Raw genomic sequence first — 13651 nt, 5'->3', positions numbered from 1 at the left:
TTGTACAGTATTTTTTGAGTTTAACAAAATAGTTGAACTATACAGTTCAAAGATTATTTCATGAGAGTCCCTTTTCTGATGTGACTGTGTAGTGAGGCTGAAGGAGACTAAGCACAAGGAGCTTAGTGTATGTATATACATGTGTATGTGTGCAAGTCACAGCTGCTTACAGCTCTGTTTAAAACAGGTATTTCATGTTGCTGCAGCCTGGGAGGCAGGAAAAGTTTTGCTTTCTTTTATTTGTAGAGGGATGTCTTTTTGTGCTGGTTAGAGAAGAAACTTCTTGTAGAAGTGCAAGAGCGAAGTAGATGGAAATATATCCGCTCGTCTTGTGTTGTTTTAATCATGTTTGTGTATGAGTTGTGTGTGGATTTTTGTGGGTTTCTTCATTGATAGTAATGAGTTGTTTACAGAGCATTTGCCTTCTGTTCAGGCAGAACATCTGACTAGCTGCTACTGGGGAGGAAACAGCAATGCTACTGACCGGCATGATCCCAGCCTGCCTTATCTGGAGCAGTACCGTATTGACTTTGAGCAGTTCAAGGGGATGTTTGCTCTCCTCTTTCCTTGGGCATGTGGAACTCATTCAGATGTATTAGCTGCACGCTTATTCAGGCTTCTTGATGAAAATGGAGACCTTCTCATCAACTTCCGTGAATTCGTCTCTGGGCTAAGTAAGGAGAATTCACAGCAGTTTCAATATAATCTGACCAAACCAGTTTGTTTCTACAGGAGATCCAGTCCTACAGAAACACAGATGTTATATTAGCTCTCAGATAATGAGTTTGACATATGCTGATTTGTGTAAGTTACCTTTATTTTAAGAGCTGTTCATGCTGCCATTCAGCACATTTTATTATGCCTGTGACAGTGGTTCCACTGGGGTTTAGGCTGATCTCAGTAGGAGCATCTACATTAGGTGGTGGTGTATCACACAGGGACATGAACTGCACATCCATTAGGGTCTGAGGATTTCCCTGACCACTAACTTGAAAATTACTTGCAACTTGTTTACTTAATGGTGTGACTACTTCTAATCAAAGTATTTCCTTTGGGAAAGTCTTTTGTACGTTCTTCTTGCTCTGTTGTTCAGGAAGAAGACTTTTGATAAACTTATGTGCACATACAGGTCGTAGAGGAAGATAGAATTGAGGATGGTAGTTTTGTTTGCCCTGAATAAAAGTGCTTCTCTTTAGAAGTCTGCTGACACCCCACATGTGTGTGTCCCTGTGTGAGGGGAAGTTATTGCACCTTAGTGAAAGGTACCACCTATGTTACTTCTGAAATCAATAACCAAGACTGCAGACTAAGAGAGAGAGCAGGAAGGTATCACAGAATCATAGAATAGATAGGGTTGGAAAGGACCTTAAGATCATCTAGTTCTAACCCCCTGCCATGGGCAGGGACACCTCACACTAAACCATCTCACCCAAGGCTCTGTCCAGCCTGGCCTTGAACACTGCCAGGGACAGAGCATTCACAACTTCCCTGGGCAACCGATTCCAGTGTCTCACCACCGTTACAGTAAAGAACTTCCTCCTTATATCCAATCTAAACTTCTCCTGTTTAAGTTTTAACCCGTTACCCCTTGTCCTGTCACTACAGTCCCTGATGAAGTGTCCCTCCCCAGCATCCCTATAGGCCCCTTCAGGTACTGGAAGGCTGCTATGAGGTCTCCACGCAGCCTTCTCTTCTCCAGGCTGAACAGCCCCAACTTTCTCAGCCTATCTTCATACGGGAGGTGCTTCAGCCCCTTCATCATCCTCGTTGCCTGTGAAAGTCAGTATCACAACAAAAGGAATGTGCAAGCCCCAGGATTAACATGAAGAAGCAAATCTGAGACAGGAGCTGGCCACCCCTTTTTTGAATATAGCAGGAATTATTCCCTGTAAATGACCAACATTTCACCATCTGCTCTGTGTTATTTCTTGGCAACCTGACATTTCCTCCAGCTTTACATTTTATCCTTTTGAGAGAGCAAAGGTTTCCCAATCTGCCTTTCAGCAACCTTTTGTAGCAGTGTTTTAAAGCATTAGGGCTCCAAATGCAGCCTTGCGTGGAAACCTCTGTACAGCAATGGTAACACCTATTCTGTCATAGGTATTAAAGTTATGTGACAGTAAAACTGATTGCACACATCCCCTTCACACCACCCAGAACCACAGTGCTCCCTGTGATGCGGTCCTGAGCTGTATTTGAGGGGCTGTTAGTCAGGTAGCACTTAGTAGCCTTTTGAGACATGACCATTGGATTAACTACTCTTGCTGCTTACAGGATGCTGTTAATTACAATCAACCAGTTACTGGTTAAGACAGCAATTTTTAGAACAAATAATGAGTGATAAGGACAAGGAACAGTATTGAGCACCGTGAATAGAAATTAATGTAAAATACACAAATATGGCTATAGGCAAACATGACTGAACTAAAATCTTCAATGGGCTAAACAGTCAAAACTGCTTATTCTGCAAACCCAAAATTTTCAGAAACTAAGCCTGGTGGGGCATAGCTTGAAAGCTTTTTTAAGAGGTCATCTGCCCAGAAAAGACTTGACATTGGCATAGTCTGACACAAGAACAGTCAGAAAGGGGGCTCAGGGAAGGTTGTTCCAATCATGTCACGAAAAGGGGTGTGCTGGTCAAGCCCTCGGGGTGCAGAGCAGGCATGCGTGAGGACATTGGTTGCAGCTTGATGGTGACAAGTTTCACTGTTGCTGTGTCAGGTAGAAAGATTCAAAAGGTGTAGTCTTGCTTCTCTTCCAAGCAAGGTTTCTTCTCTCACTGCAAAGTAAATTTAAAACTCCTGGCTAAGAACTGTCGGTGCATCATCTGAGACACGTACCGCAAAACACAGGACTTGCTGAAAGTTGCTGAAGGTTTTAAGACCTGTGACTCCAGAATGCAGGAAGGAAGTATTTCTGGTTGGGACTAGGAATGGTCTTACCACCTTCCCAGTGCTGTTCACAGGCTCTCAGCAGGGTCATCTGCTTTGCTGTTTGGGGATGCAGGGGCTGTGCAGGAGGCCACCAAATTCTTGGGGTCCTCCTATGAAATTGTCCCTATACTGCAGTGTGAAGGTCAAAATGGTGGCCTGAGCTGAGATGTCCACCCATGCAAAGGTCTCTCCTAGCTCTCCATAATAGGGGCACATGTACCAGACGATGTCTTTATGGATATAGCCTGATTTTTTTTCCTTACTGCTTAATACAATGTCAGTCTCGTATCTTTGGTAGCCCCCTGCAGCTGTCAGGCAGTTCCTTTAAATTTCCAGTAGGCTGTTCTTCCCTTTGTAAAACTTCTCACCTCTCCTAAAGGGAGACCCAGAGGATCTCTGAGAAGAGTCCACGTAGCTTGTGTCACCAGATATCCTGTGCCTTGATTCCGATGTTAGTGAATGTGTCCCTAGCCATTGCTGAAGGACACAGAACTGCAGCCCATTCTGTGCTTTAGTTATTTCATATTGACTTTAGCAGTGGGGTACCTGGGTGCATAAGACATAGTGTCACCAGAAGAGAAAGCATTATGTGCACAGTGTGCAGATAACACCAGATGGGAACATAAGAAGGTTTTTTGATTAAAAAAACAAGTTGAAAGCAAAACAGCTAATGTAAATGTACTCAGTTCTTTGGTCTAGTATCTGTAGTTATTGGAGCGTTAAGCTTTACAGCACACTGTGATTGTTAGCATTTACCAAACCACACTCTGCAGTTTGCGTAAGTTGACACGATAGCCTGTAAGGTAAACTAATTCTCTGCATAACCTAATTAATGAAGGTTTGTTTATGAACTTCTTATCGTAACAAGTAAGATTTATGAAGAAGTCTGATTATCAGTTATTTTGTTACTTTAAAATTAACTAATATCCATTTAAATAAGTGGAAGGAGAAGCTGTGATAGACCGCTTGGGTTTTGTACAGCTAGGTGTAGCGTAGACCAGAAATGAATAGGGGTTGGGGTGTATAAATCACTAGAAAGCATTGCCTGAACATCAGTTTAGGCCATGGCTAAGCTGTAGCTGTGGTAAGTGATGCTATTTACTGGAAATTCTTTTTTTTTTTTTTTTCCTCACCCATATCTTGTTGTTCTCAATCGTGATGTTTTTGGATCCTCAGATAAGAGATTTTGAAGTCCACACAAAAAGGTGGTCTTTCAGCTGGAGGCCTATTTGAGTGGCAATGTGATGATCATAAGTTATTTTTGTGTGTTATAAAATATACATTTAATGAAGCATCTAAGGTTGAAGTACAAAATTCAGGGTAAGTTGGTCTGTGTTCTCTTGCTATTTCTACTGTGGATTGTATGATCTTAGAAGTCAAGTGACTGCCTTGTGATCTCAGGCCATAAAGGGAGTACAGTTCTTCCCAGAGTGAATGTAGGAGCTTCTAAAATAAAATACTGTAGCAATAATAAATAGAATTGAATGCTGAGTATTAATGTACTGTATATAATGCTGTTTAGGTGCAGCATGCCATGGAGATCTTACAGAGAAGCTGAAGCTCCTGTATAAAATGCATGTTTTGCCTGGTAAGTAAGTGATGTTAATTAGTAAATAGTTGTTGTCTTGTTGAGAACAGAAATTTGGAGCAGAGTTGTTTATCACTAGCTTTCCCAATTAAAAATTAATTTTGTAGGAATTATTGCAGCTGTTTATGCAGCAATAAAATGAGAGCTTCTGCCATAACCAGGTACAGATTTAGGAAGTCTGAAAGCACTCATGCAGTCCTCCATTGCTTCAGTCACAAACAGGCCATCTCTATGTGTCTCTTGTCTGTTTAGCTGAGGTTGGTGACTTTCCCCATACACAACAAATACGGTGTTCTTCAACTTATGGATTTCTTACCATAATCCACTTTATTTAACGGTGAATTTAGCTTAAAATGTTCCTCTGTGCCCTAGCTGCTCATTTCTGTCCCCAGGTTTTCTTCATGGTTACCCCTCTGGGCTGATAGAAATGTTTGCTGAGGGAAGCTCCAGATCATTTCAAAGATGTGTTTTTCATCTGTCACACCCAGCTAACTGAGAAAGGCAGTTAGGTTGGAGAGGGGGTTGGAAACCTCTCAAAACAGCTTTGTCCCTTAAGAAAAGTATGCTCTGGAACTATCTGGCTGGCTTGTCACATGTGTGCTGTAAAGAACCTATTGATGTCCTCAACTGAATCTGTGGTTTACATAAGTTGCAACCCATCCTCTGGTAAAGGTATCCAAAAGTTTTGAGAGAACATTCACCTTCATGTGCTTTGAACATGTCCCAGATTGCTCCCAGCTGGCTTTGCTGGGGGCATATGCTTCAGTGAGTTACTAATCAAACTGGAAACAAGTACAATTTTATTGAATTACAACAGAAGAGGTCCATTTTTAAGAATGCAGCTTCTGGTATTTGAAGATGTATAAGCTCATGTCAAATCATGACAGACTGCTTCCAGGTAGAAAAGAGTTCATACCTTGCTGCGGACAATCTGAGCTGCGCAGGAGAAAGTAATCGAAGCAGACATGGGAAGATGGGCAAGCCAGCCTCCAAAGGCAGACAGCTCCTTGTTAGTCACATACCAGGGATGAGACAGAACAGGTCCTGTTTTTCATCTACTAGCTGAAAAGAGATGACTCCTAACCTGTTGCATCCTCATACTTCTAGAAACTGACATTCTAAACTTATCAGTGGAAGTATGTTCTAGTTAGTAATTAAAGGGTGGAATTTGTAATGAAGGAATTTTATTTTATTACTTAGATCCATCCCCTGAGCAAGAAGAACCAGACTCTGCTTTTGAAGCTACTCAATACTTTTTTGAAGACATCACACCAGAATGTACACATGGTAGGTAGGCATCTTTTGTCTTGGGCATGAAAAGATGAGGTAATGCATTTCAAACAACATGTCTTTTCAGGAAGCTACTTTTTTACTGTAACTCTGTAAATATACTCTTACTAAGTATACTCTGTAAAAAGAAGTATGTAGGAATTTTGACCTCCTTTGACGTGCAGGTGTGTGTTCACTAAGAACTCCCCTATATTGTGCATTGCAAAGTACTCTCAGAATAATGTGGTGTTGTAATCAGTGTGTTGCAATAGAAGTAATTTTGTCATAAGTGCACAGCATCCATGCCTCAGTGGAGAATAAGAATAAATATATTGGCTTTCAATACATATTTGGATCAGAACTTAAAATATTCTAAAAACCTGAAGCCAAAAGATGTGTCAAAATGTAGTGTGAATTCTTCTTGTGCCCTAATGAGAGCCTGGTCTCACAGCTGTTGTCTTAAAGGGCATTCTCTTTCTAGAGATATTTGATGCTAAGTTTCTCTCTGATTCCAGAAAAACATTGCTCATCCTTCAGATTACTGGGGGAGGAAGGTTGTTTGAAAATACAGATAATTATTAATAGGCTAGGGATGGCAATTTTAAGTCCTGATAGACAAAGAAATTTCACTAATGTAATCACCAAATATAAGAAGTGCTAGAAGCTGTTTGTGTTGTGGTAACACAGCCTAATCATTGTACTGCATATACAAAGCCTAAGATGGTCCCTGTCTTAGTATTTATGTTATTAATTATATGGAATTTGTCAGCAGATTTAAGAATAAGCAAAAGTCATCATTTAGGCCTATCCTTTTTGCTCTGTGTTTTCTGCAGTGTAAGCATTTCCTTTGTTTTGCGCTGTACGCATGAAGAGTATGTATGTGTCTAAAACCACACTGATAATCTCTCTTCCCCCCTGCCCCTCCTCTTCCTAGTTGTTGGCCTAGACAGCAGGAACAAGCAAGGAGTAGATGATGGGTTTGTTACAGTGAGTCTGAAAACAGAAAAAGGTATGCATGGTGTCTCCATTTGAATTAATGTCTTTCATTTCTTGTAAAGATGCTCCTTTTGAAAATGGAATAAAAAAAGTATTAATTTAAGGTTTCTTCATGGACTTTTCCTGCTTCTCTGGGTAATTTGTTGACAATAGGCAAGAAGAGCTCGCAAGAGAATCGAAATTACCTGAGAATTTGGAGCCAAGAGAATAAATCCAAAGCAAAAAACACAAAGGACTTGCCAAAACTGAATCAGGTACTTCTGCTGATACTTACTTATTTTTCATCAACTTCAAACTTTTTCTTCACATACCTACAAATATTCAATACATTAACTCTGAATCAAGATCTTACTTTGAGGCAGATGCATTTTTATCAGAGCAGCAGTCAGCTGAATACAGAAGTTTATTGTTTTCAGTATACTGTCGCTAGTATTAAAACATCCTAAAAATGAGATACATGTATATAGGAATGATTACATACTATTTTGATCGCTAGACAAAGGGTGATACGACACTGGCTATCACCAAGCTAGCACATGATGCCCAGTACATGTTACCTGAAAAAAGTATTTTATATACTGTCAGTCTCATTCCCTTTAGATCCATAGCTGCTAAGGAGGAGGAGGCCCATGGGGACAGCTCCTCCAGAGCATACAGAGAAGATTTATTCTCTGTAGAACAATGCTTCTTACTTAAGATAGCCTTAAGCAAATCTCCCTCCTATTTAATTTGTGAGTTTTGAATTGTGAAAGGCTCACGTCCAGCTAAGTTACCATGGTCAATTAAAAGACCACCACAGGTCTTTTTTTTTTTCATTTTTCATTGCTTATTATTTTTATCGGACCCCTAGCTATACTTCGCATCATTCCTGAAGAAAATTCACTGAAGAATGCCGCGTGTCTCACTGCTTACCCTCTGGTGCCCTCCTGTGGCTGCAGAGAAATAGATTTGTCATGTGTTGGGACAAAAGATCCAGCAATTTATTCTAAATAGCTTTGAGAGAGGCAACACATCTGGCTGCCCAGTCTTAGTAAAAGCTTTCTAGACCACACCTAGCTTATTTCAATTTCAGTTTAATCACATGAACTATTATGTCATACCTCCATGCCAGACTTTTAAAACTGATTTAGTTGCTCTCGGTCTGATGTGTTTTCTGCTCTCTCATTAATGTTTCCTCTCTCTGTGCTCTAGGGACAGTTCATTGAACTGTGCAAGACAATGTACAATATGTTCAGTGAAGACCCCAATGAACAAGATCTGTACCATGCTACTGCTGCTGTGACAAGCTTGCTTTTGGAGATAGGCGAGGTTGGAAAGCTCTTCAGCGTGCAGCCCACAAAAGAGACAGACAGCAGCAGTAACAACTGCAGCAAAACTATTCAGAGTGAGCTGTTCCAGAAGAAAGAGCACCAGCAGTACCCCCTCGAACAGCACAAGCCCTTCCAAAGCAGCCTCAGCACCAACGACGAGGAGGCAGTTTGCACCGACAGCGCCCTGGGTATGCAGATGGAAGACATCAAGCTCGAAGACTCTTCACCCAGGGACAATGGAGCCTGTTCTTCCATGCTTATTTCTGATGACGATACAAAAGATGATAGTTCCATGTCCTCCTACTCAGTACTGAGCGCAGGATCGCACGAAGAAGAAAAGCTGCACTGTGAGGACATCGGTGAAGACACCGTTTTGGTACGGAGCAACCACACCACTTCTCTTCGGAGAAGTACTAGCATTGACAGAGACTGGGCCATTACCTTTGAACAGTTTTTAGCCTCCCTTTTGACTGAGCCAGCACTGGTGAGGTACTTTGACAAGCCTGTGTCCATGATGGCCAGGATTACTAATGCTAAAAACATAAGGATGAGGGGGAAACCAATAACCTCGGCCAGTGACTACGAAATCTCTACTATGTCGGGATAAAGGGCAGTTGGGTTTTTTATTTATGTTTTTTATTCTGTATTTATTAGTACCTGGCACAGGCCCTGGTATTTTCAAACCATGATTGTTTTCACTAACATGAAAATGGTGGGGTGCAAATGTGACTTATCTCGAAGTATAATCACTCTTTCTGTGGGAAATGTTACACAAATGCAAATTTTATTCAAAATACAGAGAAAAAGTATCGGTTGTCAGTGAAGTGTGTGTATTATTAACCTTGCTGTGAATATAAAATGGTAAAGATTAGTTCTTCATTTCTAAATGTAAACTTAATGCTGATATTTATGTGCATTTTTAAAATAGGCTTAGAGAGAGATCTGATTCTTGGGGAAAAAATAAACAAAATATGAAGTACCTAAGATTTACAGGGACACTGTCAACCTGAATAGGACCTCACATGAAATTAAGTTCCAGGCAACATCCCTAAAGAACAATTTCATTTCATGTAACTTTTTTTCCAAAGCAGATAGTGGGGTTTAATGTATGCTTCATTTTATGTTTCTTTAATACATTAAAGATGACTTCAGTGACACCTGCCTGGCTCCTAACTTCCACTGCTTGAGACTGGAACACTCAAATAGAAGTGAGAAGTCCATCCCAAGCCTAGCTGGCCTGTAAGGCAAATGTGGTTCAATGTGATGATTTCTCCTGTAGCAGAAGGCAGAAGCCCATTTGCCTTTCCCTGGGTTCAGAGCCCCTGGCTGCACCAAAGCAGGGAGCAAGCCTTTTCCCACCTGTGGCCACCGGGGGAAGATTGACAGCATGACCCTGCCTGGAGCTGTATTCCTAACAGTGGACTTGAGAAGCTTTGTTGGTGTGCTCCAAAGACAGTACATGAAGGTCCCAGAACAGATTGGTAGAGTCTCTTTTTAAAAATCAAAAGCTGTTTTTAAAAGTTAAATATATATATATATATATACATACATATACACTTCTAAGGCTGGATCTATAGCTTAGCTCTTAAAACTAACCTTTACCACCAACCTATTATATCCTTGTTAGATTAAGAAAATAAAAACCTATATTGCATAAGTCTTCATTTACAACAGTGTAAAGTAGCAGTAATGAAAAACAAAAATCTGCAAGATATGTAAGTGAATGTTTAAGTCTTACTGAGAACACTGTCACTTTATATAAGATGAATAGTATCCTGTATCAACTTACTGAATAATATGTTAAAATGGAAACTGGAGCACCTGCACTTTGAATCCTTGCTTCTTTTATACAGATATTAATGATTTTTTCTGTTGTTGTTTTTTAATTCATGTTTGTTTGAGTTCAGGATCATGCCTACATGCCTAATCTTTATTTGCTGTTTTGATAATGTTTTCTGTAGAATATTGTTGATGTTTTTTTTATACTCCTGTATATTGCATCCATGGAACTGGCAGATTTTTTTAGCAGAAGCTATGTTTAATTCTTTGGTTTTAAAAGAACGCTTTTAAACTGTCAGATGAAGTGGTTTTTTAACCACCAGTAGGTAATGTGAACAAATGGAAGTACACTGCACAGATTTGGTTTTTAACTATTAAAGTCATGCTAGAGAGACAAGTAGGCGATTGTGGTTTGTTACACAGACAAATGACTTTGGATCTTCAACACCATGTTTCAGAACAAAACTATTTGTTGTTTCCATGCCTGGTTGTGTTTAACACTTACAATGTGTTTCATTCCATCTGCAATAAGCAACCATGCAAGCTTCTCTCACGCTATCCTGTGTCATTAAACAGTGTTCGCTGCTGTGCTCACATTTAGTGACAACAGTTGTTAGGACTTTCCAGGGCCCCAGGTACTTCATGATCCATCTGTGTTTTGCTGTATCTCACTGGCATGAGTTTAAGGCTTTAAATATTAGAATGTTTTTTACAGGGTCCTGGTAAGCTGAGATGTCTGCCTCAAACCATGGCAGTGACAGAACAGACATGGATGTGCTCTGTTTGGTGAATTATACTTTTAAAAGTTACCATCTATTTGTGTATATGCAAAGTTAATTTGCAAAACAGAGCTGTTAATTTCTGAGCACTGCTCACATATTCCTTGTCTCAGTCGGTTACTGTTGATTTTCTCTTTTGTTGGAATGAAGTTCTCTCCTTTGTAATTTAGCCATATATAGCCTACAGGTAACAGTATGAAAAAGCAATATAGCCTTCCTGCATGTGAGACTGTGCAGGCTGGTTTATTCGCTGTTCACTTGAAGCCGTAATCACCACTTTGAAGAATATGGCTTTAACTTAAAGCACACTGCTCTGACCTTGGCATCTTATTATAATGCCTGGCAGCTGAGTAAGTTATCACAGAAGTCTTCAGCACTACAGCTTAACATCCTTAAGCAGACTTTTGACCATTTTAAGTTTGCAAATTGTTAAAATATTTATCTTTTAGGTGTCTGTCATGGTAAAGTGAATTTAAGCCTATCGGCAATCTTCCACATACTCCTGGAAATGCATGCACCACAGATGAAAGCCATTTCTGTATCTTGAAAGGTCTTTGCTCTGCATCCCACCCACAGGGCAGGGGGTATAATGTGTCATGACAAGTTATTCTGCTGTTACAACTTCTCTAACAACAAGAGGCATCCACAGGTGGATCTCTGTGTAACAGGAGCCATTTTACAAGGCAACTTCTTTTTGTTTTGCTTCTTACCTTCCTGATCATGTCCACAAAGCTCCTAAGTCATCTTTAAGAACACCTTTGCTATAGGTAGCAGCCAGGTGAGCTGATTTTACCCAGATTTTTGGGGGTAAGGCTGCTTATGCCAAATGCCACCTGGCAGTCGCCTGTTTAGTAAGATCTACTGTGACCTATTCTTTAGTAGCTGCATGGGAGCTGATGTGAGGAAAACTGCAGAGGAGTTCAGCTGACCAGCATGCAGTGATGTGAAACCTTCAAGGAAAGGTGAGTATGTTTAAGTCTTACCTGTATGTGTTGCAGAAAGCAAGCCTGTATGGCTTTAGAAATGCCTGTGTTTTGAGATACAGACTCTTCTATCTGTGAACTCTGAAGTTTAGTTAGAGCTGTTAGTCTCAGCCAGGTGCAGAAAAGGAAGGTCATCTTCCTCTCCATAGGTGAAATTTAGAACTGGGCACAGATGTGTGCTGCTTTTCTAGTTTGGTAGAAGCCTATTGGCAATAGGGTGCTGCTTGCCAGCCAAGAGGCAGCCAGCAGATGGAGGAGCATGAGCTTATTTTATAGAGCTTTCTCTATGAAAAAAAAGGCCATAAACATTCTTGAGTTTTCTTCCAATCTGTCTCATTTACTCAGATGCTGATAATACATGAAAGTTCAGAGGTACTGACTTCCTTCATTGTAGCATCTTATGGCTCCTGAATTGTAGGTTAGAGCTGAGGGTTGTGTTTAAGGCTTGTGATGGTTTGTGCTACATGAGTTTTGGACAAGCAACCAAAAAGCTCGTTATGTGATGGATTAAACCTACTGAAAACTTCACATCAAAACTGTTGTAAAGAGAAAAGCACCTTAGGGGTTCTTCTACAGAGATGCTAGAGCTTCTGTTACAGTGGATGTCAGGTGTCATGTCATAGATCAGGATGGCAGAGGCCAGTATGGTACATGTGATGTCATATGTGCGAGGCTGTGGGAGAGACAGGAAGATGATACTGGTGCATAAGCACTGCAGTAGGTCAGAGGAGGTGCCCTTGGCTCTGCGGGTGGTTTACAGGTGGGGAGCTCGCCAAGTCCCACCAGTTTGGGTTGTATGTGTGTTGATGAGCTCCAGTGCTGTTAGTTTCCAAGCTTCTGGCATCCCTGAGAGCGACTTAACCATAATCTCTTTATCTATTCCAGTTCTTGGTAATTCAGTAACAGAGAGGTAAACTGTAGCTAGAAGGCTTCTTTTTATCAGCAATGAAATATTACCTGTAAAAATTATTGATGCTGTTGTGTCTGGTTTTGTATGAAAAATGCACTAGTGGGAGAAAGGTGATCCATGACTGGTGCTGACCAGTTTAGGTACACGCCGAGGTATAACATAACACCAAGAAAGGAAGTGAAGCAGTTGTGTCTATTGCTGAGCCTTGCCCTCTGTTTGGAAGAAAACTTCTATGGTGTTTCTTTTTCTCTCCACTAGAATAGTCTCGAGTCAAATGTTACGTAATTCAAGCAGTAATTGTGACTTATAATGCTCATTTAAAGTGCTGATTTATTTAATAGTGAAAATATAAAAACTAGCCCAACAGCAAATAATTAGCACAAAACTGTGGTAAGGAACATGACATTGAAATATGGCTAATAATGGAAACGTGACATGCTGTTAGCAGCAGCATCATGCGTGTTTCAGTGCTGGGATTAAAAGGAGTGAAGTACAGGATGTTGGTCTTAGCTGCAGTGCAAGATACTCCCAGTACAGGGTGGCAGGTTTGATTGAGTTTGGTTTGTCTGTCAAACTTGCACTTTGCCACTGCACAATTTCCTATTACAAGAGATGTCAGATTTCAAGCGGACTTGTGTGTAAGTATGTATTTCTATAGTATCAGACCAGTCTTCAGAGTTAAACAAACACAGTTTTTATGGAGATCTCAGTCAGATTTAAATCTTATCCCTTTCTTCTGGTGTTTGGTTCAAGGAAGATACCTTAGATGATGATAAAAACTAGAAAATGCACATGAGCCAGGCAGCCTTTTTTCCAGCTGTTGTCGCATCTTCCAGTTCAGTTTCCATGCACACAGACCTTGTGCTGCCTACCACTTCCAACAGTTTGTGCAGCAGGTTTATTTCCTAACAATGCCTTTCCTAGGCACAAACACCAGCCCAGGAACAATAACAAACTCTAAACAAGTTCTCAGAGCAAAAAACACCCACAAAAAAGATGGGATAAAGCTTCCTGTCTTATTGCAGTGCAAGTGGTGAACTGAGAGCATGGCTAACTGGAAACTGATAGTTTCTAGCAGGCCAGAACACATTCATGTTGACAGTA

General features: G+C 40.6%; 1 protein-coding gene across 2 annotated transcripts in view; it reads left to right on the top strand.

Moving 5' to 3' along the window:
• The window catches only part of TBC1D9 (TBC1 domain family member 9), a 48983-nt gene extending 38711 nt beyond the window's left edge, over positions 1 to 10272 (top strand). For both annotated transcript variants that reach the window (XM_065687664.1, XM_065687669.1), the window contains exons 16-21: positions 434 to 674; positions 4456 to 4521; positions 5722 to 5808; positions 6725 to 6799; positions 6940 to 7040; positions 7978 to 10272. In XM_065687664.1, the coding sequence (XP_065543736.1) occupies positions 434 to 674; positions 4456 to 4521; positions 5722 to 5808; positions 6725 to 6799; positions 6940 to 7040; positions 7978 to 8703 (1296 nt within the window). In that variant the 3' untranslated portion in view covers positions 8704 to 10272. The remainder of the gene's footprint in view (positions 1 to 433; positions 675 to 4455; positions 4522 to 5721; positions 5809 to 6724; positions 6800 to 6939; positions 7041 to 7977) is intronic.
• The last annotated feature ends 3379 nt before the right edge of the window (positions 10273 to 13651 follow it).

This window comes from Lathamus discolor, chromosome 1, assembly GCF_037157495.1.
Source record: "Lathamus discolor isolate bLatDis1 chromosome 1, bLatDis1.hap1, whole genome shotgun sequence".
In the NCBI taxonomy this organism is placed as follows: Eukaryota; Metazoa; Chordata; class Aves; order Psittaciformes; family Psittacidae; genus Lathamus; species Lathamus discolor.
Note: the sequence above shows the minus strand (reverse complement) of the source record. Positions and strands in the feature narration are given on the sequence as shown.